Source organism: Pinus tabuliformis, chromosome 9 (assembly GCF_031772625.1).
Source record: "Pinus tabuliformis cultivar Carrire ecotype Pingquan chromosome 9, CPIR1, whole genome shotgun sequence".
NCBI classification, from domain to species: domain Eukaryota; kingdom Viridiplantae; phylum Streptophyta; class Pinopsida; order Pinales; family Pinaceae; genus Pinus; species Pinus tabuliformis.
In genome coordinates, this window is record NC_142307.1 from 918,788,894 (window position 1) to 918,816,042 (window position 27,149).

Genomic DNA, 27,149 nt, shown 5'->3' on the forward strand with positions numbered 1-27,149 from the left:
TCAAGGAGAATCCTACCCAAAGAGATGATGTCCAAACAGAGTCACAAAATATCAGGCAAAGAAGACCAGTAGCTGATCCAGTCATCCTCAAAGCTCTAGTTCAAGAGGTAAGAGGTACTGATAAGTTACCTTCCTCTTTTAGCTTAGAGTCAGAAGTTTAGAAATTGAAAATATATGTGCCTCTGGTAGAGTTGGTAAAGAGTGAAATATTTAGAAAGCCTATCCTTGAAGCGCTTGAACTGGAAACCACACCTACCTCCACTGAATCTGTCAATTTGCAAGATGATAAGCCTGTTGTTGTGCTCAGCCCTATGATTGAACCTGTTGATAATAATTCTCCATATTTTTATGTCTCCTTAACCATTCATGACAAAATCCTTCACAATTTCCTGCTAGACACAGGGGCCAGCCACAATTTGATGCCTAAAGTTGTCATGGAAGAATTAGGCCTTGACATCACCAGACCATATCATGATTTGTTCTCTTTTGATTCAAGAAAAGTGAAATTCCTAGGATTAATCAAACACCTAGCCATTACCTTAACTCAACTGCCCATGAAGTGTATAATGATGGATATTGTGGTAGTAGATGTCCCTCCTAAGTTTGGCATGCTGCTGTCTAGAGAATGGATTAAGAGACTAGGTGGGACATTACAGAATGATCTATCTTATGCCACTATCCCAGTTTTTGGAGGAGAAAGAAGGAGATTATATAGAGAAGCACAACTAGCATACATCATTAGTGATGAGAAAAATCCTACCAATCATCCTATTTATGCTGTGGACACTGATTTTGGAGCATGTATCCTCCAAATAGAAGAATCTCAGAAGGCCGCAATGCAGATTAGGAAACCAACAGTTCAGGTTGAGAAAGAGCAAGGAAGTCAAGTTTGGGAGATGTTCTTTGATGGAGCATGTTCCAGGGAGATTGCAGGAGCAGGGGTGGTGCTGATATCTCCCAAACAAAAAGGCACACATCTGTCTTTCAAGCTGGCTTTTCAAGTCACAAACAATATAGCAGAGTATGAGGCTCTATTATTGGGCCTCAATGCAGCTAAAGACCGAGGAATCAAGAATCTAAAGGTGTTTGAAGATGCTGATTTGATCATTCAGCAAGTGAATAAAACATTTCAAGAAAAGCACCCAAGATTGAAAGCATACAGAGATGAGGTATGGAGAATCAGATATTCTTTTGATTATTTATGTATTTCATATATTCCTAGAGCCCAAATCAGCTTGCTGATTCCCTAGCCATGTCTACTAGAATGTTTATCCCTCCCATGCCTCCCAGACTAGTTTATGAAGTGCAAATGAAATACAGACCATCCTTGCCTGATAATGTCCAGCACTGGAAAGTTTTTGATGATGATGATGAGATAAATAAGTTTTTGCAAGTCATTGATGAGCTTTCCGAAATGAAAATTGACCAAGAAAATGAATCCTTGGAAGAAAACCCCAAATCCCAGATTAGAAATAAAATTGGCAAAAATAGCATTGTCCAGCTTCCTAGCTATCATATTCCTAAGGGTTTAATTCCTCTAGAAAGACTGTTTGACCAAAATGATGTGCCTTACAAGGCTGCCCAGAAAGAAGACCAATCTGTAGTCTATAAGCATGACATAGGGAGTCCAGATCAGCCTAGATACATAAATTTGTCCGCTCATCTATCTGCTACCCAAAGTTTTGAATATTGCAAATTAATGAAGCAATTTGTTGATGTGTTCGCCTGGGAGTATAGTGACTTGAAAACTTATGATAAAAATATTATTTAGCATAAAATCCCTTTAGAGAAAGACACCATTCCTTTCAAATAGAAGCCGAGACCAATAAACCCTATGCTTCTTCCTCTAATTGAAAAAGAAATTAAAAAATTGTTGGCTGCCAAGATCATAGTCCCTCTCAGATATTCCAAGTGGGTAGCCAACTTAGTAGTGGTGAGGAAGAAAAGTGGAGAAATCAGAGTATGTGCCGATTTCAGAAAGTTAAACAAATTCTCTAAGAAAGACAACTACCCTCTACCCAAGATGGAGCATTTGCTACAGAAGGTCTCAGGAGCCAAAGTAATGTCTTTCTTGGATGGATTTTCAAGGTTTAATTAGATTGCTGTGCATCCAGATGACCAAGAGAAGACTGCATTCACCACTCCTTGGGGCACTTTTATGTATGCCAAGATGCCTTTTGGATTGATGAATGTTGTAGTTACCTTTCAGAGAACTATGGATATAGCATTTGTGTGAGAGAAGGATAAATTTGTTCTTATCTACCATGATGATATAACAGTATACTCTAGCAGCCATCAAAATCATTTGCAGCATTTGAAAAAAGTGTTTCTGAAGTGCAGGAGGTTTGGAATTTCAGTCAATCCTAAAAAATCTCAATTTGCATTAGAAGAAGGCAAGCTGTTAGGACATGTTATTTCTACTGTAGGTGTTCAAATTGACCCAGAAAGAGTAAAAGCAATACAGAATTTGTCTGTCCCAAGATCGAATAAAGATATCCAATCCTTTTTGGGCAAAATTAATTTTGTAAGGAGGTTTATACCAAATTTTGCAGAACTGGTGAAGCATGTTACCTCCATGTTGAAGAAAGGGTCAGAGGTCAGATGGACTGATGCAGCAAGAGGATCTTTTGAGTCTATTAAAAAAACTATTATGGAGGCTCCCACTTTAGTAAGTCTGGAATACAGCAAGGAGTTCCATGTATTCTCATTTGCCTCTGAAGACACCATTGCAACAGTTCTATTACAAGCAGATGAAGAAGGTTCAGAGCATCTAGTGGCATTTTTCAGCAAAAATTTGAGGGATTCTGAGCTGAGGTATGACATTATTGAAAAACAACCATATGCCCTTATCAAATCCTTGAAATCTTTCAGAGTTTATATCTTGCACTCCAAGATAATTGCATATGTACCCTCTACTGCAATAAAAGATGTCTTAACACAACCTGATGCTGATGGAAGAAGGGCTAAATGGATTGCAAATTTAATTGAATTTAATATAGAACTGAAGCCCACCAAGCTGGTCAGAGGTCAGGGTCTTGCCAGGTTGTTAGCTGAAGAAAATTACAGATCATTGGATATAGATTTCCTGTGCACAATTGCAGAAATCGGTCAGATAGATGAAGAAGAGGAAGCAGCTGAACCAGAGAGAAAGTAGTTAGTGGCCGAAAATCTAGCTTCTTGTGATTGGTATTCTGCAATAATTAATTTCTTGCTAAAGCTAGAAATCCCTTCAGGATTTACTCAAACTCAAGCTAGAACTATTAATCTTAGGGCAGCTAAATATTGCATTAATGTAAATCTGCTCTACTAGAGGGATCCATCTGGAGTGCTTTTGAGGTGTCTGGACAAAGAACAATCAATAGAAGTTATGCAGCAGTTGCATTCCAGCATGTGTGGAGGGCACCATTATTGGAAGACTACAACCCATAAAATTCTCAGAGCTGGATATTACTAGCCCTCTTTATTTTTTGATGTATTTTCATTTGTTAAATCTTGTGACAGGTGACAAAGATTTGAAGGAAAACAACAGTTGAAGTCCCTGCCCTTAAAACCAATAGATGCAAAAGGACCTTTTGAGCAGTGGGGCATGGATTTTATTGGAGAGATCAATCCACATTCCAGTGGCCAGCACACATGGATATTAGTAGCCACTGATTATTTTACCAAGTGGATTGAGGAAATTCCTACCAGAAAGGCTGATCATATTGTGGTCATGAAGTTTTTGACAGAGAATATCTTCAGTAGATTTGGTTGTCCACATAAATTAGTCACAGATAATGTAGTAGCCTTCAGGGCAAAAGAATTGGTGGAAATGTGTGATTCAATGGGAATTAAACTGGTTCATTCCACCTCATACTATCCTCAAGGTAATGGTCTAGCAGAATCCTCTAATAAAAGCCTGATAAGGATAATTAAGAAGCTACTAGAGGACAATAAAAAGAATTGGGATTCTAAGCTCAAGTATGCACTTTGGGCTAATAGAGCGATCATTAAGAAATCCATAGGTAATTCTCCATTCAAGCTGGTATATGGCACTGAAGCTGTATTCCCAATTCAATTAACTCTCCCTGTGGCAAAATTCCCTCAGGAAGAGCAGGATGAAGAAGAAGGCATGGAAAAAAGGATCACTGATTTGGCAGAGTTACATCAGATTAGAGAGCAGTTGGTTGAAAAGGATGCAACACATAAGAGAAAGATCAAGGAAGTTTTTGACAGGAAGACAAAGATAGATAATTTTCAGGTTGGAGACTTGGTGCTAAAGTGGGATGCATTGAAAGAAAAGAAAGGAAATCATGGGAAGTTTGATGCTTTCTGGAAAAGCCCTTTTATTATTTCACAAATTCAAGGGAACAACACCTTCATACTGAAAAGTATGGGAGGAGAGGCAGTTTTTGATGGCCTAGTTAATGGGCATTTTTTGAAAAATTATGTTGTTTAAGGTCTTTGGCCTTAAAAGTTGTAAATGTTTTGTTTTTATCAGTCTTATTTTAGGTTCAGTCAGACTCCATGCCCAATGGAACACTAGGAGTTTTGCTAATTTGTTTTTCATCAGGAAGGCATTGATCTGCAGGTTCTTGAGACCTCACAGGGAGGATCTCATCCCCAGAAGGAGCCAGTGTTAGCTCTGCTACATTTTGCGACATTTGATGGATTGAAAATGGGTGTGGAAATGTTGTTTCGTGCCTGAGGAAAGCTTGCAGCAGTCAGTTTCATTTTCTCCTTCATTCTACTTATAACTCCATAAACCCCATTAGCCCTGTTTGCCTCCGTTTTGCCTCCAAAATGTTGTGTAAGCCTTTTTCCATCAAGCCCCTCAGCGCTAAAGTCTAAACCCATACGACCATTTTCACATGACTGCGTGCCTTTACCGCCTTTTCCCATCAAATCCACGTAAATCCGTGCATTTAACTCCGCGCCATCTGATCTAACCCCGCCGCGATCGGACGACATTCGCACCTCTCGCTGCCAAAAGATGCACGCGTGATAGCACGTAGGGAAAGCGGTTTCCCTCCAGTCCCACTTGCCACGCGTCGCTCATTGAATGTGCTCGCTCTCCCACTTATGGATACTGCCTACCCTCCCGGGGCAGTGCGGGGAATACTGCCCATCAATAAAACTGCCCTCCTCACTCGCTAATCATCACGTAGCTTCATCACCCGATGACCGTTGGATCTCCCCACTTGAGATCCAATGGCTCGCGATCTCCCTGCTCCCCTATCTTTCGATATCCTCCGTAGACTGATCTCTGCCGTCCATATATGTGATCCGACGGCTCGTAGTCGCTCCACCCCGCGTCTTCCCATCGCCTCCCGCCATGAGATCTCAGCCATCTGTCAGTTCTATCCAACGGCTAACATTCATTCCCAGCCCTTTGTTCATTTTCCATGTAGTTTTCGTGTGTTTGGCCTATACCATGCTTCAAAGGGATGAAGGCGATTGTCTACCAGCTCTGTGCAATTAAGATTCAACTACTGCATTCAACGCATTGTGCATCTGAAGGATGAGAAGAACAACCTTGAGCAGATAAACACATTTACCAGTTATGGAACTTTTCCATACGGCATTCCACCTGTTTGAGAAGGACAACAAAGTACCAGAAAAGGTCAATTTGTTCATTAAAGCACACAATTTGCAATAGAGACCCATATTAGATAGTTAAGGTCGTTGGTGGTCCATTATGACCCCTCCACGGATAGGATGGCAGATATTTTTGTAATCAACCTCCATATATACCCAGAAAGAAGATGTAATGAGGGTTGATGGTTGTTGTTTTGAAGTAAGGTTCAATTTCTGGAGACTGTAACTACTATGATACCTAGAGCGCCTGGTCTTAATTTTCACCTAATACAAGCTTCTTTTGCTGTTAATTTCTCACTTTCCACTTCTTTGTTCCAGGCTGTTCCTGTTATGCATTTTTCATGTTCTCTTGATGTTTAGCATTAGAGGGGCTGTCATCCCACCTCTGTGTTAGAATCTAGTATGTATCATTGAACGTGTTATGCAGGTTTCTGTTATTTTAGTGCCAGAGAGATGTCATCCTATCTGTGCATTAAGAAATAGATTTGCAGACCTTTTTACTGGTTGCAGCCGGCCATCACAGGGTCCTGTGCATTTGCTGGTGTGGTCAGTATTCTCCATCGTCACCTTATCCTCAAACTGTGATTAATTGGTGGTCTAAAGCCTTGTAGTCTGGGGGTGTTCACCCATGTCTGGGGTTAAGCATAGTAGAAGTGGTTATCTGGCTTGAATATGCATCACTCCTTCCATTCATACACCTATTTCCAACATTTTTGTTGAGTTTGTAATGTTCCCAAGCATCTCTGAGATACAACCTAGGAGAGTTTCTTGGGGTGATAATAGTCACATGGAATATACATGCAAAAGGGAACACCAATATAACCATCGCACACAACTAAAAATACATCGCTCACATACTGCATGTCGAGACACAACAAGCAAAAGGAAAGCTGAGTCACTATTATGAGCTCGGATAAAATGGACAACCCTATTATTTAGTCTTGTTGGAAAAATTTGGTAACATTGTTAAAGACTTATGATGGGATTCTTCATGCAACTATTGAAATCACTGGAAATAAAATATTCGTTGTACAAAATAGTTTATGTGTGACAATGTCATGGAGCAGTTCCATCAGATAGCGCCCAAGAGTCAAATAAAGCAGAAAACATTGGGAATTTTGATATGCTTCCACTAAGAGGATGAAGAAGGCACTAGTTAAATCAAAGAAAGTGATGAAAATGACTTTCCACCCTCTATGAAGACAATCCACAAAATAGCTGATGGATATGATATGTCATTGGATGAATTATCATCTAATGAAAGAAAATATTTATTACGAGTTGTAGCATTAGTTGAAACCTTCTGCACATACAATCTCTCTTTCTAGTCAAAGATGTCAACTTGTTCAGTCACTGGACACATCAAATGATCAAATTTTAAGGGATCTTATCCTAGGAGTTTCAAATATGGGTGAGAAAGACCTATGTGATACACTAGCCGGACCTCATAATCCCTTATCTTTAATAGGGAAATTTACTAAACGGATCCATCACTCTTACTGGTTGTTCATATGGTTGATATGATATACAATTACTTCTTTACTTTCTGGTTCTTTAATGGAGACTGGCAAGGTGATCTCGTGGATGCAAAAATGGTTTTTTTATGTCTTTCTACAATATTAAGCTAGGTACCTTTTCCAAAGAATGTTAGTGGAACTTTATCAAAGTGTTTAGACATCATGTTATGCAAGCTTCAAACATGCGGGCATATTGAGATATGGGATTTCCCCGTTTTTATGATGTTCATACTCTTATTAGGCTAGGTAGGGAAACCTTTATATGTGCACTTAAGGAATTATAGAGGCTACTCGAGGTAGCTATGAATGATCGAAAAAGAAATTGCCAACATAGGTTAGATACAATGTGATGCAATGCATAGTAACGAGAAGCGAATTTAGAAAAGGTTGCATTAATCCCTTAAAGTCATAAAGGCGCAAGACTGCATCTAGAAAATTTGATAGTTCATGTGATAAAGACTATCATGTGACTATGCGAACTCTTCTTAGGTCTATAAGTCACAAAACAATAGCTGCAAAACTTAATGATCATTGTGACCTCTCCTTTGTTGCGACCTTGTGACCCCTCTCATTTTTCAACCTACCTTGACTCATACAAAATGTGACTTATATAGCCCATATGGAATGTGACACATTCTATTGATACATAATGTGCCATACAGTGTAACCTGAAATTCAACCATCCTTACATCATAGGTCACATAATTGCGTTGGTTTGAAAATTATGACTCCACTCCCAACTGCAATTGCAACTAGCGAATTTAATGATGTCGTAGGTCATTGCTAAGTCATCGCTTTCCCAAAATACAACCTCCCCTAACCCTTGGACCTATGACTTATGCTTACACTTGAATTTGTGACTCACAACCAATATGATAAGGAAAAAAGGCGACGATACTAGCTCCCATGTGCCAAAGGAAACTAAAATGAGGGACTTTCCCATGTTCCTTATTTAAGCAGCACCTAAAGCTTAAACACCATATAATGAATACCATTTATTTTCCTTAATTAATTTTTTTTCTTTACATAGATTTGGTTGTGGAGTGCAAAGATACACAAAATAATTGTGGGGAAAAGTTGTATGTAAAAGAAGATAAAGCTTTATGCATGAAGACAATTCAAAGGGATGATGAAAAATTTAAAGGGTAGGTTAAATGTTGTTAGGATGGTGCAATGACCAGAGAAACAACTAATATAACCATAGACAAGCATTCTATGTCAAACATATACATGGTTTCTTCCATACATTTTTGTGACAACAAAACAAACATATGAAGGCTTGAGCATATCATACGATGCACAAAAATAAGAACATATTACAAGAATAGAAAGGAAATGTAATATAAAAATAGCACAATGACACATGCTTTGGAAGCATGTAAGGTGGGTGTTGTAAATAAACAAATCCAAGTACATTGCAAAGGATTTTGAGCCATGTATTGAAGAATCTGAACATGTTCAATGTAAAGTTGATAAAGCCATCAAGTTCATTTAACGCATTTAACACATCCACTAGCAAGTTCATGATATATTGGATAAAGCCAATACTAGGTGCAAACAATGTCATGATCAACATCAGGTACCACATAAGTTTTAAGTGGGAGAGAAGGTTTGGCTGCATTTGTAAAGGAACTCCTTACTGGAGCCCATTGGAAGCTTTCACCACTATAATGGGAGCTTACATCATCACCAAGGCTGAGGGTGAAAATTATTTTGAGCTAAGTATCCCACCATTCCTTGTCCTGCACCCAGTATTCAATGTGGACCTCCTTCAAGCATACTTTCCACCATTTTTTGACACATCAGACATTGTCTAGCAACTAACATTAACAGAGCTCAACCAAGATTACATTGAACAAGAGACAATTGATCAAATCATGGAAACACAGATTAACAACACTCACCAATAGAGGATCTAATTGTATCATATTATTAAATCTAGCTAGCTCCTACACTAAAGAAAGTGGCTCACTAGGGACCAAGTTGAACAAAAGTTTTCCCATCTCATCGAGGCACTCAAAAAAATGGGGAGCATTGCTTCCTAAGGGAGAAGGATTGATAAAAGTGGATATTGTGGCCATTCAAATATTCCACTTGGAATCCCAACACTATTTCCTCTCAATTTCCTATTTTTCACACAGTTTCCTATTTCAACAATTTTCTATTTTTGGCATTTTTTCGAGTCCTAAACTTTTGGAGTCATTTTGAGGCCATAAATGGATTTTTTTGGGGGAACTGGAACACGTGAGCACCATATTATGTCTGCAGTTGAAATTTTTTTATCCTTGAATAGACCTTTCTAACAAGATATCATTCGTGCGAAAGTTACAACCCTAAGAAGTTGATGTTCCAACTAACCCCATCGGGGCCCATAATATTTTGCCACCTCATCTCCTAGAGTTAGGTTTTTGGATGTTTAAGGTTTTTCATTATTTCTTAATGAAAACAACTTCAAAGATTCATTGTAACATAATTCACAACATGTGTAGTTGTCACATCTCTTCTCAGAGATAAGCTACTACCACTCAAGTTAGTTTGCTTTCATTTTGCATGTAGATAATATTTAGTATTTTCTATTTATTAATTAAAGTTCAATTTTATTTTATCTTTGTGTTTTTGGTTTAAATACATATTTCATTTCTTTCCTTCAAAAGTATGGATCACATCTTCTATCAATGGGTCCTTCCAATAGATTAAGTACTCAATAATTTGACTCCTCAACTTCCATTCTCTTATATCTAGGATTTCCTCTAGAATGAGGAAAAATTTCCCCTCCTCAACTAATAGTGGAAGTTCTTATGTTGCCTTTAATTACTTCCCAAGTACATTTTTGAGGTAAGATACATGGAAGACGTTATGAATCTTACTTCCCTCCAGTAGCTCCAATTCATAAGCCATCTCTCCAATTTTATGCATCATCGTATAAGGTCCATAAAATCAAGGCTTTAATTTCTCAGATTCACTCTTCTTCATGGAGGATTTCCTATATGGTTGAAACCTCATGAAGACAAGGTTCCCTTGCTAGAAATTTCACTCCACCCTATGGCAATCTGTATATATATTTTTCTCATTTTGGGCCATTCACAAGTTCTCTTTAAGGATTCTAAGAATATCCTGATTTCCCCACTACCAATCCATTCCATTTCTTGCCATGATATCTCCTAATGCCATATCAATAAATGAGGGAGCATCATATCCATATAGATACTGGAAAGGAGCATTCTAATGGACATATGGTAAGTAGTGTTATAAAATTACTCTTTGAAGTGCAACCATTTGATCCATGTCTTTTGTTGATCAACCTCATAGCTCCTCAAATAAGCTTCCACCCATCTGTTGACGATATCTATCTATCCATTTGTTTATTGATGGTAACTAGTAATCAAGTTCAATTATGTGTTGACCAATCTAAATAGTTCCTACCAAAATGTGCTAAGGAATATGCTATCTTGATCACTGACAATATGCTTGGGAACCTCATGCAATCCAAAGGCCTCTCAAAAAAAATACTATGTTACTCGTGTTGTTGCGTGGTTGGAAGATATGGCCATGAATTGTGAAAATTTGGTTATCACAAAGATATATTCCTTTTCTTGCACCTTCATAAGCCCTATGGTAAAAAACATCGAAATGTTTTCCCATTCCTATTCTGGGATTGCTAGCAGTTGCAACAATCCTAATGGATGGTTTTTTTTCTAATGGAAAGTAGTGCCTTCTATCACATGTCTCATAATGTCCTCCTTAAGGACTTTACACATGAATATTCCTCTTTTCTTCCTGTATGTCTTGAAAAATCCTTGGGGACCTGCTAAGGGTGAGTTATGGATTACCTTCATAATCCTCTCCTCCAATTGTAACTTAGGCAAAAGGAAAATCCACCCTTTATAAAAGGTAACGTTATTGATGACCATGTATCTATCATCCTGTATCAAACTATCATTGGTCGACATGAAAATATATTCTTCAACTAATCCACTAATAGGAGTGTTTTCCAGTCACTACTGACCTCCATGAGTAAACAGAATATTGGCTTCCTAGTGAGAGCATTGGCCAGTATGTTCTTCTTCCCTTTAACATATTCAATGTTGAAATAATATGATTGAATTTTGCTAAACCATTTCCATTGCCTATCATTCAACATCTGTTGTTCTAGGAAATATCTCAAGTTGTTGTGCTCTATTTTGATCATGAACCTTCCTCCTACTAGGTATTTCCTAAACTTTTCCAACACATGCATAATCACAAGCATTCCCTTATCATAGATAGAATATTTCTTTTCCAAATTTTTATTTTTTTTGGCTTCCAAAGGCTATTGGTTGGTTCTCCAATGTCAACACAACCCCTATGCCTTCTCTTGATGCATCATACTGGCTTCCAAAGGCTATTGGTTGGTTCTCCAATGTCAACACAACCCCTATGCCTTCTCTTGATGCATCATACTCTAGCATAAAAGGTTTTGAGAAATAAGGAAGAGCCAAGATAAGACAAGTACACATTATCTCTTTACTCTTCTCAAAAGTTTGTTGTGCTTCCTTTGACCATCTGAATTCCCCTTTTTTGGTCAAGTTTTTTAAAGGTGCCACCATATGTGAGTAACCCATAACAAAGTGCCAGTAATAATTGTATATGCCCATGAATCCATGCAACTCATTAATATTCTTAGGTGTTTTCCAATAGAGAATAATCTGTATCTTCTCTTGGTGCATATGTACCCCTTTTTCACTAATAATGTGCCCAAAGTATAAAATCTCGGTCATCCAAAAAGCAAACTTGAATTCTTTTGTAAAAACAGACTACTCCTATAATATGCACAACACCTCCTTCAAAGGTTATAAATTCTCTTCCCATGTCCCGCTATAGATGAGGAGATAGTTAAAAAATATCGATAAGGATTTCCATATTTGCTTCCTCAAAATAAGGTTCATGCACTATTGGAAGGTAGAAAAGTTGTTGCTAAGCCCAAAAGGGATAACAAGGAACTAAAAGTGCCCATAGCAGCATCTAAAGAATTTTTTGTGTATTTCCTGCTCACGTGCCTTGACTTGATGGTAACTTGATTGTAGATCAATTTTTGATAAATAGGCTACTTTGTTTAATTCATCCAACAACTCATCAATCCTAGATATTGGGTATTGATGTGTGATAGTCTTCTTATTTATGGCCCTATAGTCGATTCACATCCTCTGTGTCCCATTGTCTTTCTTGTCTAATACTATAGAGGATGTGAAAGGGTTAGAGCTTGGCCTTATATGATCCATGTCCAACAACTCCTTAGTGGTCTTCTGAATTTATTTCTTGTACAATTTGGGATGCCTATATGGAGTTTTGATGACTAGATTAGCCCCTTCTTCCAGTCCTATTGTATGATCAAATCCCCTGTCCAATGGTCTTTGATGCAGCCCAGGCCACTCCTAGGCCACTACTACCAGGATCTTTCTCCTTTCATGCGTATAAAGCTAGATGCATGGCTTGTAATCTCCTGACTTAACAAAAACCTGAGCTTGGTATTAGTACACTATGAAGTTCATACCTTTTAACATCTCGGTACTCCTTAAGAATTCTTAAAAGGAACAGGTCTGTGCGCATATCGGATCTCTATATACCTCATAAGTTCTGCCTTTTTCTTAGGCCGCCACTGGTCATGGCTTGTATGGATATATGGCGCGGATAACCCATTACCCACATACGTTTACAGCTATATATATAACCCATAGTTCAATTAACAAGAACATAACTTTACGGTGGACGCAGGCATCTAGATTTCAATTGGCAATTTATCAGCGCATGCAACCTGGACACATGGCTCTTCCCTTACGCTCCTGTATATCCACAACAATTCCTTGTCATCAGTGCTCTCATGAAATCCATACGCTGGACTCGTTTACAATCACATCGCACTGTTTGTTTGCAGGCTTTTAAACCATGGACCGACAGCACTATATATATATATATATATATATATATATATATATATATATATATATATATATATATATATATATATATATATATATATATCTATATATATATATATATACTCAGCGCTTTGTAGCTTTATATATCCGATCTTCAATTGCACTATCGGAAGCATAATCAAATCCATATCATAGCGAACCATACATCAATTCAAATTAATAGCACGCCGCTCCAACTCATTGGTCCACGGACTCTGTGATATCTATATGCGTATTGAATTGTTAGGCCGCAGCACTTCTAAGGGAAACCGTTGTGTATACACGCATATCCATCACTAATTAAACTTGAACAGCAAACCATCCGTATACACCCGGCATTCAATCTACAAATGCTGAACATGCATAACAATTACTCTCGGCGCTATATGAAAGGCAAGCGAATTCCAGAATGAATAACAACCATAGCAATGGCGCATGGAGAAAAATATAATTACCGCACTTCACGCAATTTCAATCATTATCACACATCGATTTCTGCCATTATACGCAGAACCATATCAGAAGTCATTAAGGCAACCAAGTTCATCCATAACTGAATTCAACATATCCATATATACATAAAACAAGCATTTACAAAAGTTCTATTCATGGCCAGATATACACATCGATGGCCCCTTTTTACAAACTGGCCGAAGGCTCCCAAGAAGAAACCTTCCTCACTTCTCACACACTCCTCACACTTTTTTTCTTTGTCTTCAATGCCTATGAGGCTCCATAATTTATTAAACTTAACATGATAAAAAAATCCCAAAATCACTACATGCAATGCATACACATGGAAAAGCATCTTTTAGCTTTATTCTGTCTTTTTCCTATTCTAAAATAGAAAAGCTATCCTTATCCCTTAATGATCCACATCCATCGCTTTTATGCCTAAAAGGTCTCCTAATCTTATTTATTTTCAAAATATCTAATTAACTTGGAATTTAGGAACTAATGCATGACCCCTATGTCTATTATTTACAATAATTCCCTTTGACCTAGATGCTCCCGCATCATACTCCCAAGGTAGAAAATTTTCATGATCTCCTGATCATGTGTTCAGCTCTATGTTTGCCTGGATCCCATATCTTGTACTGTAACTTTGCACTTACCGCTGCTTCTGCCTGTTGTTCTTCTCTAGGTCTCCACACTTTTTGCTGCTTTGCTCCACTAGCCGCACTCTTGCAATCTTCTGCTGTCTTCCTCTTGCTGCTTTTGCTACTTCTCTTATTTGCTGATGTCTTTTTCTGAGACACTTTCAGCATGATTCTTCTGATTAATTCAATTTCCTTGTCCAATAAATCTTCAAGCTGCTGATTTCTTGCTTCTATGCTCGTCTCTGTTCTGACTTTCTCATTTCTTACTGCCACCCGATCATCCACCCCCTCTTGTCTTCTGGAACAGAGAACTTCTTTTCCCTTTAATTGACTGTTCAGCTGAGTCAAATGTTTCTCAGCACTGGCGACCATACCTGCATTCACAAAACACATGTTAAAACAAAAATCACAAGGCATCAGTGCCTTACTTTCCTCTACCAGTATCTTAGTATGCTGTTCCATCCCAATCAGCACATCAGTATGTTGATTTGCCTTCATCATGAGACTGTTAGCTAGTCCTTCCTTATTACCACCTTCAGCTTTATGATTGTCATTCATAAAGAGTCTCTTCCCTTGTTTCTCCATCCAATCAGTCCTCTGTCTCTCCAACTCTCTTCTCTGGAGATCTAGTTTCCTATACAATTCAACAACTTCATTAGGGGTAGACCTTGGAAATTTCACATGATTTTCTATACCCCCACTAGTTTTTGACCAATCATCAGCTGATCCTTCTCTTTCTGCATCAACATCCTGATTAGACTCCTTCTTCTCCATCTGCTTCTGAACAGCCTTCAGGTCCAACTCTTCTTGCACAAACTCTAAAGTTTGTTTATCTTCCTGTTCTGTACCTGCAAACATGCGCAACTCATTAGTTTTTAAATCATGAGACTTTTCAGTCTTGACTGCTTCCTTCAACATTTTCCTCTTAATATATCTGCATGCGGGAATTTCAAACTTCAACTCTGGCGCAAGAACTCTAAGTCCCTTTTTCAACAAGGCAATCATAATTTGCTTCAACCTTCTCTGCAACTATCGCCAAATCACTCTCTTTCCCTTCAGTGGAAAGATCCATTTTCCATTTTGATCTTTCTGCTCTTGCAACCATTCTTCCATTACCTGCAATTGTAACTTCATTACTGCAATCTCTCTTTCTCGAATTCCTACAGTCATCCCATCAACTAATTGTCTTTCACCTGCAAACATCCACAAATTGTCAGATTTAAAAATATATGACCCTTTGGTCTTACTTGAAGTTTCAGTCTTCAAGCCTTCATCATCACTATCTCCTAGAAATTTTCCTTGTTCTGGTTCACAAATATATTCTTCCACTTCCTCTTCCTTTGGACTCATCTTCTTGCCTTTTACCTTGGCATCCTCTTTCTTATGTCCTCTACCGTGGCTTTTTCCTGAACCTCTGCTATGACTATCAGTAGTCATCTTCCTCGCCATGAGTTCCTCACCTATGAGTTGCATGAAGCCTCTGCCACAGCAAGCTCTCTTGCTGCCATTTACCTCACCAATCCTTCCCTCAGGATCTGGTCTTTTGGTAATCATTGGTCCTCTGCTGGAACCTTTCGAGCATTCTCCACTGCTCTTTCAGGCTTCTCTCATCTGCAACTTTCTTCAACCTCTGTTGATTCTCCTTTGCAACAAGCCTCTGCAACAGCTAGTCCTCCTGGCTGCAATCTTACCTCACTAAGCTCCCCTCACTTAGTCTTTTGGTAAGCACGGTCCTTTGTCTGGAACCTTCTCCTGAGCAACACCTTTGCTCCCTCTAGGCTTTTGCAATCTCCTTCTCTCTCCTGAGAACACTTCAGTTGTCCTCTTTATCCAATTCCTTATTGGATTCTTCAGGTTCACTGCCACTTTTCTGCAACCATAAACTTCAATTCACAAATTTCAAATCAGAAAATAATCTCACCTCTTAAGACCTTGCATGATCTTGTCTTCCTTCTTCTTCTGCAATCCTGTTCACTTGTGGAGTTTGCATATCAAATTTAAAAACCATTCATCACTCATTCAAAGAAACATACTTTAGTTTTCAACTGCACTCATGAAAAAAACAAACTTTCTTCAACAAAATATTCCTGCTCTGATACCACCTGATGCAGCCCAGGCCACTCCCAGGCCACTACTACCAGGATCTTTCTCCTTTCATGCGTATAAAGCTTGATGCATGGCTTGTAATCTCCTGACTTAACAAAAACCTGAGCTTGGTATTAATACACTATGAAATTCATACCTTTTAACATCTCGGTACTCCTTAAGAACTCTTAAAAGGAACAGGTCTGTGCGCATATCGGATCTCTATATAGATTCACTTACCTCATAAGTTCTGCCTTTTTCTTAGGCCGCCACTGGTCATGGCTTGTATGGATATATGGCGCGGATAACCCATTACCCACATACGTTTACAGCTATATATATAACCCATAGTTCAATTAACAAGAACATAACTTTACGGTGGACGCAGGCATCTAGATTTCAATTGGCAATTTATCAGCGCATGCAACCTGGACACATGGCTCTTCCCTTACGCTCCTGTATATCCACAGCAATTCTTTGTCATTGTCGCTCTCATGAAATCCATACGCTGGACTCGTTTACAATCACATCGCACTGTTTGTTTGCAGGCTTTTAAACCATGGACCGACAGCACTATATATATGTATACTCGGCGCTTTGTAGCTTTATATATCCGATCTTCAATTGCACTATCGGAAGCATAATCAAATCCATATCATAGCGAACCATACATCAATTCAAATTAATAGCACACCGCTCCAACTCATTGGTCCACGGACTCTGTGATATCTATATGCGTATTGAATTGTTAGGCCGCAGCACTTCTAAGGGAAACCGTTGTGTATACACGCATATCCATCACTAATTAAACTTGAATAGCAAACCATCCGTATACACCCGGCATTCAATCTACAAATGCTAAACATGCATAACAATTACTCTCGGCGCTATATGAAAGGCAAGCGAATTCCAGAATGAATAACAACCATAGCAATGGCGCATGGAGAAAAATATAATTACCGCACTTCACGCAATTTCAATCATTATCACACATCGATTTCTGCCATTATACGCAGAACCATCTCAGAAGTCATTAAGGCAACCAAGTTCATCCATAACTGAATTCAACATATCCATATATACATAAAACAAGCATTTACAAAAGTTCTATTCATGGCCAGATATACACATCGATGGCCCCTTTTTACAAACTGCCCGAAGGCTCCCAAGGAGAAATCTTCCTCCTTCTCACACTCACTCCTCACACTTTTTCTCTGTCTTCAATGCTTATGAGGCTCCATAATTTATTAAACTTAACATGATAAAAAATCCCAAAATCACTACATGCAATGCATACACATGGAAAAGCATATTTTAGCTTTATTCTGTCTTTTTCCTATTCTAAAATAGAAAAGCTATCCTTATCCCTTAATGATCCACATCCATCGCTTTTATGCCTAAAAGCTCTCCTAATCTTATTTATTTTGAAAATATCTAATTAACTTGGAATTTAGGAACTAATGCATGACCCCTATGTGTATTATTTACAATAATTCCCTTTGACGTAGATGCTCCCGCATCAGTCTTACTAGTCATATCTCTCCAAACACCTTTTGATGCCTTCTTAAAAATGCTTGAATATATGTTGGGTATTACTTCCCATTATCTAGAATTTTCTGCTTCATCGAATACATTTCACAACCCATGCTATGCCCCATGCCAGGTTGTGGTAAGATTATACCTTCCATCCCTTTAGTTGTGACCACTTCATCAAGAATTGTTGGTCATCCCTCTCAATAGTACCCACTATCCATTTGGTGAAACAAAATCCATCTCCATAGTGCGATAGTTATTCCAATGCTTTCCAATGTAAACGATCCAATAGAATCCAAACATCACGTTAATATTAGTGATTTCCACCATGTAGAAGTCATTAGTTAGGGTTTAATTCAACATTCTTAAGTCCATTTGAGGGACCCTTCTTAAACATGCCATTCTCCATCGTCCAGCTACCTCCATATCAAATCCTTTGAATTCTTTAGTGGGTAAGCACATCTTGGATACCAATGCTACATCTAAAAAATTATGTGTAGATCCACCATAAATGAGGACATTAACCATTTCCATTGTAGTACTCCTCTAACTTAGAAGGTATTATATTTGGGAACAAAAGAGAGCTTGGCTAGGGTGTCGCCTTCTGTCTCCATATATGGAGGCTTTCCATCATTGTTGTTATGCTCTTCATGAGTTGCTACATGTTCTTTCTCTTCTTCACTATCTAATATTACTTCTATGAGGTGGAAATATCCCTTCCCCATGCACCTATTCCCAAGAGCCCATGGTTCATTAAAATTGTAGCAAATTTTCTTCCTCCTCAACTTGTCCCTTGTCACTTATACCCTATATTTTTCCTGCCATGGATTTTTTTCCTTTTTCTTCTAGAGGGATGATTTTGGTTGATATTCTTTTCGGCACTTCATATTCCATATCCTTAGTTTTGGATATAGGATCTTGAAGTGTGATGGGATTAGCTAGTCCTTCTAAGAACAACATCACCACTTTATCCTAGGGTGTATCAACCACCATTACTGCTATCGGTGAAGTTCTGTGATACAACTTCCTGGAGTCCCTACTTGCCAAATTTGTGCTAGATCCATGGAATGTAGCTATGAGTTATTGTTATCGAACCTATGAATTAACCTCTTTGTGAACTCCATGTAGGAGGTGATGTTGGAATGCCCTAGGGTGGCCAATCCATGGTACCACAATTCGTGCACCTCACCTTCCAAGTGTAAGATAGATAAGGTCAAACTCTCTCAACGAGTTAAGCTAAATAGTATGTATCTAATTTCTTGACCGAAGCTCGAGTTGTACCACTAGATGCTCCATCGAAAGTCGGAATACTTATCTTTCTCACTTTTGGGGAGATATCATTATTTTTCCCTGTCAATTATGATCTCTGAATCTATTCCATTATTTGATAGTGTAATAATCTTGGAGTGACATGGCTGCATGACAATCTTCTTCCACAACTTCATATTCCTTTAGATAGTCTAAAATCTCTTCATCTCTCTTCTGTTGGTCCATGCTTGTTCCTCCAAGAATTGTAGCAAAAATGGCCTGATTGTACTCTTGTTTATTGGTGGGTTAACTAGGTTAGATGTATTGTTGGCTTTAGCATAATGATTATTGGATCCTCCAAGGAATGCCCTTTTTGTACCTCCCACACCATTGTTAAAATGATTTCCTTGAGCACTAGTCATAGATTTAGTGAGAGCTTTCATTGTCTGGACCATCTCCTATTTTCTTTTAGCCAAATCATTTAGGGCATGCTCGATACTTTCCTAGGGTGGATTCTCACAATCTCCAATTTCTCCTTCTTCTTCTTTTAATCCTAGGTAAGAGGTTTCTTTTCCTTTCTTCTTCCTTTGGAAGTCCCAAATTTTGTGTCTCATAGTGTCATTAACTTTGGCAACCCTTCAAGTTGGTAGGATGAATAACTTTGATACCATTATAATATACCTTTTATTTATCTAATTAAATTTTTAAAAAATGACTACAGAAATTACACCATAAATTTTTGTTGCAGATATAAATAAAGATGCATCACAGAATTATAGATAAGAAATTATTGTAGAAACCCTAATAATTTAATTAATAACTTCAGATATACATTAAAAATTGGAGGATAAACTTGGAATATACCCTCGGTCCCTAACCCTTTGAATTTTTCAATTTAGCTGCCCCACAAGATAGTGATTTGGCCTGCCTGTTTGGTCAATTCGGTCCTCCTATAAATTAACTCCCCGGTCCTTTACAATTGTGATGAGTGTTCCCTCCATTATATGCAATTTGACCTCCCTCCTTTAGTGATTCGGCCTTCCCAATTGACAATAATTTGGCCCCTATTTGCAACTCGAACTCAACCTCCTTAACTAACCAATTCATCCTCCTCTTAGGAAGTGGAGTCAGCCTCCCTGGATCAACAATTTGACCTCCTTCTCAATATGGAAATTCAACTTCCTTAAGTGAGCAATTCAACCACCTCTTAGGATTGATATTTTGGCCTCTCTGAGTAGGAAATTCAACCCCCTCTTGTAACTACAAATTTAACCTCCTTGCGAAGATAATTCAACTTCCTCCAAATTTTGGAAATTCAGCCTCCTTGAATAATCAATTCATCCTCTTTTCCACATAATTAGTCTCTTAATTAACTAGGATGATTGTGCAAACATTGAAACAAATTGCCACGAACTAGAATATATGTTTCAACACCAAAAGTAAAGATATTCGACGATTTGTGCTCCCACAATAGTTATTGGAACCTTTTCTCGATTCACAAATAAAATCTCACATATCTCCTATAGTCTCCTCTTCTTTTATAACTTATCCTTCTCTAAAATACATGAGTGGCATTATAATACCATGGTTCATTTATTTTTCTAAAATAACTTTACCACATTTTATTTAATTATCAAGATAAAGTCTACTAATTAACCTCTTGAACCGTTAACCCTCCTTGTCGCCAATAACCTATAAGAATCGTGATAAAATATAAGTTCAACTCTCTCCACTATTATAGATTGGAAATGAACATTACATTCTAATGTTAAGTATAACTTAAAAGTACTTGGATGTTTGGCTAAAATTATTAAGGAAATTAAAAAAACACCCATAATTACAATCCTATAATTTTTCTCGCTCTCAAAAATAAAGTTTAGCGAATTCATAAAAAATATGTATGTAATTTAGTTTAGAACGTTTAGTTAATTCATGCCAACGATCTACTGAATAGAACATATAATTCATGTATCCCAATCATTCATTGAATTGGCGTATCTTGGTGAGGAAGTCTGAGCAATTGACAAAAATAGATAAATAAAAAATCTGCATTTAGTGGATAAGTATTTAATTTTTTCTTATTAATTTAGTGTAAAATGTCTTTGCCAAATTGTACAGTTAAGTGATCGACGATTTCAATCAATTACCTCACAAAATAATTAATTTTGTTTGTAGAAATTTAGTAAAAATGGCTGACCTGTGATATTAAAAAAAATGGACAATTCGTCGGTCCATTTCCATCAATTTCCGCACAAAATTTAGCGAAGATTGCTTTGCCCCATTTGGCGTAATGACGAAAATGGAAACGGACAAATCGTTAAGAGTCTGTTATCTGTAGATCAGGTTATGAATCGGCGCGTTTCTTAAAAACTTATTATGGAAGCCACGTAAAACTTCACAGGGAAGCTAACGTCAAGACCACGGCAATGGCCGGCGTCGTACTTGTGGTTCACGACAATCTAGGCGATTTTGTGGCGTAAGTAGACAACGTCCTTTCGGAAATTATGAATACGTAGTTACATTGTCATACCGTCCCTCACGTAGCATTCAATGCTTAGGTAGATATGAGCGCCGTAGTCTATAACGCGACTTTTTGAAAGCCTTTCCGGCGATTTTTTCCGGTGAAAATCCGGCAGTAATTTATTGAAATCGAAGTTTGATAACTAGTTTCTGCACAATGAAAGCGTCCCAGGGGTTTTTCAGGGTGCTGAATCCGAATATGCAGTTAAAAAACCATTTTAACTACAACAAATCATGATTTCATCGCAATTTCTTCCGCCGGATTCCGTCACCGGAATCTCAAAAAGTCGCATTATAGACAACTTATAGCGCACATACTCTTGCGGCTTTGCCCCCGGCTGAACCTAAAGTCAAAGCCAATAAGCTAGTCCACTAGCGACAGTTTGAACATCTAAGTTCCGTCTAGAGGAGGATATGACTCCCTGCTATTACCTTAAAACCAACTTCGTCACAACGGCGTTTTCTGAACGCTAACTGGAACTCCCTAACTTCTTCACACAACGATTTCTTCCTCGAAGCGCAATTTTTAGGAAACCCAGGAAACGTCGGGGGCGCGGAGCGGAATTGATGAATGCTACTGTAAGACGGGACGATTCAGTTTCCGTTTATTCAAGCCGTGACGGGATTGTGGGTGTAGACTCCATCATAGCAAATATCGCTAGGACGAACAATGCCAACAGTTTGAGGACAGGCAGAATACCGGAAACAATACCAGCAGGTTTGTGGTTGTTATAACGATGGCCGAACACAGCACGCAATTAGCTGTATCGCCGCCATAATTATTAGTGTGTCACTCGTCCGTTAGATTCCTTCTAGAAAACGACAGAGTAGGTTTTTCTTCCGTATAATTGTCCATTCTTCCTGAAACGCTTGTGGGAATTATTCACAATTCGAAGTTCAATTTCATAATTACTGAAGACGTCATCCTGAAAGAAAACTCACTTATTCACGGAATGTTCGGAACTGTTCGTGCTGGCTTTCCTTCTCAGCGTTTAACTTAACAACAATTTGAGGTTGACACTTCTTCCTACCCCTTTCGCGCTCTACTCCGCCTAGTTGTCCATTCCCCTATAAATGCCATTCAAAACCCGTATGATCTCATCTATATTAACTTTAACTTGATCACGAATCAGGATTACTGCTTCTATATCCAAAGTTATCAGGCCTCGCAAGTTAATGGCGTTCACAGGCAGTCAAGATGACAAAGCTCATCGCTATGCCAGCCATCTCAGAAATCAGGGACTTGGCCAAAAGCACGGCTCTAGGCATTATCTCTCGGCGTCCATGGGAATTCGAGTAGTTATAGTAGTGGTGATTTTTCTAGTATCTTCTTCGTCTGCTGCAAGATCTTCATCCCGGCCTTTGCTCAAGGGCGAAAACCGCATAGCCACAGGTGATGATTTCGATGAGAATTACTATATCTCCTGGGGTAGCCAACTCGTAAAATTTCTCGACAACAATCGGTCTGTGCAACTCCTTATGGACCAATCTTCCGGTATTATTTTATCTACACGTACCAAAATTATATTAGCACTCTCTTATAATTAGCAGTTGCGTCGTAAATAATGTTAATTAATTCATAGGCTGATCACATTGATTGCCTTGCAGGTTCAGGCTTCGCTTCGAAGAGCACATACTTGTTCGGATATTTCAGTACACGAATCAAATTGATGCAAGGCGATTCATCCGGGACAGTGACTACCTTCTATGTGAGTAGAGTTACTTTGGTCATTTTGCTTCTGTTATTGCTTATGATTGATCATCTGTATCGGCTGTATTCTGCTCTTACTATTTTATTTGGATATTTCAGCTTTCGACCCAACAAAGCTCTAATCACGACGAGGTGGACTTTGAGTTTCTGGGAAACAAACCCGGAAAACCTTATTACCTCCAAACTAATGTTTTCGTCAATGGCGTTGGCAACCGGGAGAGCCGAATCAGGCTTTGGTTTGATCCCACTTCAGACTTCCACACCTATTCTCTTCTCTGGAACCGCCACCACATCCTGTACGTTCCATCTTTCTGGCCGCCTCTAGTTATGTGCTACTATTCTTTGAACTATAATACCAGTGCTACTTTGTTATTCCTCGCGTAATCTTTCTCTCATGGTACGCAGGTTCATGGTGGCTGGAGTTGTCGTGAGAGTCTTCAAAAACTCTGAGAAGAATCTGGGAATCCCTTTTCCGTCATCGAAACCTATGCAAGTTCTTGCGAGTCTTTGGAATGGTGAAAACTGGGCCACAGATGGAGGACGTACAAAGATAAACTGGAAGCAGTCCCCTTTCATAGCCACTTTCAAAAGCTTAGCTATTGAAGGTCACAAGTGCCAGGGAAATTTGGAGTCCCCTTCTTTTTGTTCGTTCTCTCCATCTTCAGAGTGGTGGGAGAATTCGGGCAGCAGAGGATTGAGCGCAGAGCAAATGAAGCAGCTGAAATGGGTGAGGAAAAATTACATGAGTTATGACTATTGCACGGACAACACCAGATATCCTAAACCTCCGCCGGAATGTGCACTGAATTCAATTTGAAAGGCACAGAGTAGTGATATACTCAACGGCGACTGTAAGAACGGTCGCCAGATAGAAATTGTTTGGTCATATGCATGCGATGTACATGATACTCATTCTTAATACAATGATTTCGATGGTTATGTTTGGTCATATGTATGCGATGTACATGATACTCATTCTTAATACAATGATTTCGATGGTTAATTAACATTATTGTCGGATTGCATCACTTTTTGACGTAACACAGAGCAAAGATAACCAATTGAAAATGAACAAGTGAAACAACAGTACCCATGGTTATTCAAAATCTAACCTTTTCATTATCAAAATGCACCTCTTTTACATGGATGTAAAGTGTATGCATATGTGGTTATATTGAAAAAGAAAATTAAGTGATCGATGGGATGGCTAATTATTTTTTATTTTTAATTAATTAGAATGATTGACATTGTTAATTTCTAAAACAAATGTCATACAGTGACCATGTCTTTTTATTTTCATATGATGTATAGATAGAAAAGGTCCATGGCTTTTTATTTTCATATGATGTATATATAGAAAAGGTTAATGCTAGCATTTGCACTGCATGGTGCAAAGGAAAGGTGGTAAGGAAATGACATAAGAAACAATAGTATAAAAGAAAGAAGTCTAAATAATATGTAATTTTGTTTTTTTATTGGTGTTTCTTTTCTATCATATATTATGTTTTAGGGAGATTCCAATTAGGATATGTTCAAAGTGAAGGTAATTTTCAAAGTGAAAGATTTATGAAAATGTTCTTAATGAGATTTATGAAAATGCTCTTCATTAAGATTTTGGAACTTTTATAAGTAAATGATTTAAATGGAACATTTCATAACAAAGTAATCTCATATCACTCCTTAACTCACAATACAATGGGTAATAGTTTTTTTTCAATGCAAATTGGTCTAATTTTATGAGGAAAGCTTAATAGAAAGACTTTAGTGATAAGAGGAACATTAATAAACTCCCTCATCATTTGTTATATGATGTTGTTAATTTAGTTACTTGTTTCTTTTTATCGTTATTTCTCTCGTGTAAAATGTCCAAACTATAAAATAATGGTATTATTTGTTGTCTCTTTGGACTATTGTATTTTATCTAACTCAATCATTTCCATAGCCTCAACTAGGTGCCCATCATACTCTTTCTATAGTGACTCAATGTCTATAAATGCATTTCATAAATTTGGTATAACAAATGTTGGTGGGGAAAACCAATATATTTCACTTTGTAGAAATGAGTGTACATTGCTTGGGGTAAAATTGTATTTCTCTTACCATGTGATGATGTCATCTAAATATTGAATCTTTCTAGCCACTTATGAAATTATCCATTCTAAATGTTGTTTGACCATGGTGCTATTGACCTCATAATCCTTGTTCGTGAGAATATCATTTAAGAAGTCAATGATAAGTGGCACAATTGGTTCTTCACAATTCTAAAATTCTCCATTCTAATTGTTATTTGACCATGATAATCTTGTCATCATAATTATAATCATTGTTCTTGAGAATATCATTTAAGAAGTCAATGATAAGTGGCACAATTGGTTCCTCAAGTGTGAAAGTAAAGGAAAAATTCATTCACATTATGTTTGAAAACTTATACTAAGAGTCTCCATTCATGAAATTTTGTATCCTCTCCTTTTGTTGTTTTAGTTTGTGTCATCTCAAAAAAATGTTTCTCCAATAACCTATGTTATTACTATCTTAGCAGTGACATTGCAATTAGGTTTTCTTGTTTGACCTTAATCACAACTAAGTTTGTAGTTTCAATTGTAAATTTCATGCCTCGATTCCATTTTTATTATAGAAGGCAAAGATCCCTAAAAGCTATAGATGAATCCTCATCATGAAAGCTAGGAGGTAGTTGATTAATCATCTATTCATCCAAGGTTGTTGTTGGTAGCTTCACCAGTGATGCCTAAGCCTCATGTTAATACATTAATACTTTACATGGGAAACGTGTGGGTAATTTTGTTTAAGGTTGATGTATACTGACCTTGAATGATACTATATTGAGCCTACATGATGTTCAAAATTTATCATGCTTGAAATCACTAGAGAACATTTAAAACTAATCTACCTCCTATTCATATGTATATATAAATCCATATATGTTTGCTCCTCTCATATTGATGTAGTTCTGGGTGAGGGAATCCACAAGGGCAAACATGAATCCACAAGGGCAAACATGAGATCATGGCGAGAGGATTTTCAAAGGCCAAACAATATCCACTAGGTAAAATCTTTCTTCCTAGAATCTAAGCAGAAAGTTTGGATATAAATAACTAGGGAGGATCAATTAAAATTAGAGTTAGTTAAATGGAGGTTGTATTGAAATTAAATCACTTTTCCAAAGCTATATATGAGATCCAATGTAGATTTTGAAATACTGAGTACAATTTTCTTATATATAGTTATCATAATCTTTTATGCTACTGCAATTGTAAAAATGGAATTGAAAGAAAAACAACAATCCTCATAAATTCATAAGCTACTTCAGTCATAGAGACGAATTTTGGAGAAAATAACAGTCCTGATAAACTCGTATGTTACAACAAACACAACTACAATTGTGAAGATGGAATTAAGAGAAAACAACAATTCTCATAAACTCGCATCCTACAACAATTCTGAATATAGAATCTAGTGAAAAACAACCATCCTCGTAAAATTTTATGATATTGCATTACAACTGCGGAGATGGAATTTAGATAAAGCAAATATCCCCCTCTAACATAAGGGTGTGTTGCTTGTAATGAGAAGATATGGATCAAGATTTCAGCTCTTAAGATTTTGAATAATTTCATATGGAAATGGAGAAAATTGTTCAGCGCAGCGTATGGTGGACCCCATACTTTTTCAATGATCAAAATCAATACTCTAATCTCTTTTCACTTGAAAATTTCATATATAACACATATTTTTATGAATAAATTCATGATGGTTAAATTTCCATAGTATTGTGAGATCTGCAATCCACTCATAGTTAACAATCTAAATATGAAAATGAAAATGAGCTATCCAAAAAAGTATTAGCAAACAAAACAATGAAATTTCCTCATATAAGATGCATTTT

At 37.6% G+C, this 27,149-nt stretch overlaps 1 protein-coding gene across 1 annotated transcript; it reads left to right on the forward strand.

Moving 5' to 3' along the window:
* Positions 1–22,777: 22,777 nt before the first annotated feature.
* Positions 22,778–24,062, forward strand: LOC149151739 (putative xyloglucan endotransglucosylase/hydrolase protein 5). Its single transcript, XM_089446008.1, has 4 exons — positions 22,778–23,029; positions 23,143–23,243; positions 23,345–23,541; positions 23,651–24,062. The coding sequence occupies exons 1-4, from the start codon at positions 22,819–22,821 to the stop codon at positions 24,060–24,062; spliced, it is 921 nt and encodes a 306-aa protein (XP_089302134.1). The 5' UTR covers positions 22,778–22,818.
* Positions 24,063–27,149: the final 3,087 nt, after the last annotated feature.

What these genes read in the sequence shown, in the direction of transcription:
- LOC149151739 (XM_089446008.1), top strand. Translation starts at nt 22,819, where the DNA reads ATGGGAATTCGAGTAGTTATAGTAGTGGTGATTTTTCTAGTATCTTCT. An exon ending in CCTTATGGACCAATCTTCCG is followed by an intron (nt 23,030 to 23,142) that starts GTATTATTTTAT and finishes ATTGCCTTGCAG; the next exon opens with GTTCAGGCTTCGCTTCGAAG. An exon ending in GGACAGTGACTACCTTCTAT is followed by an intron (nt 23,244 to 23,344) that starts GTGAGTAGAGTT and finishes TGGATATTTCAG; the next exon opens with CTTTCGACCCAACAAAGCTC.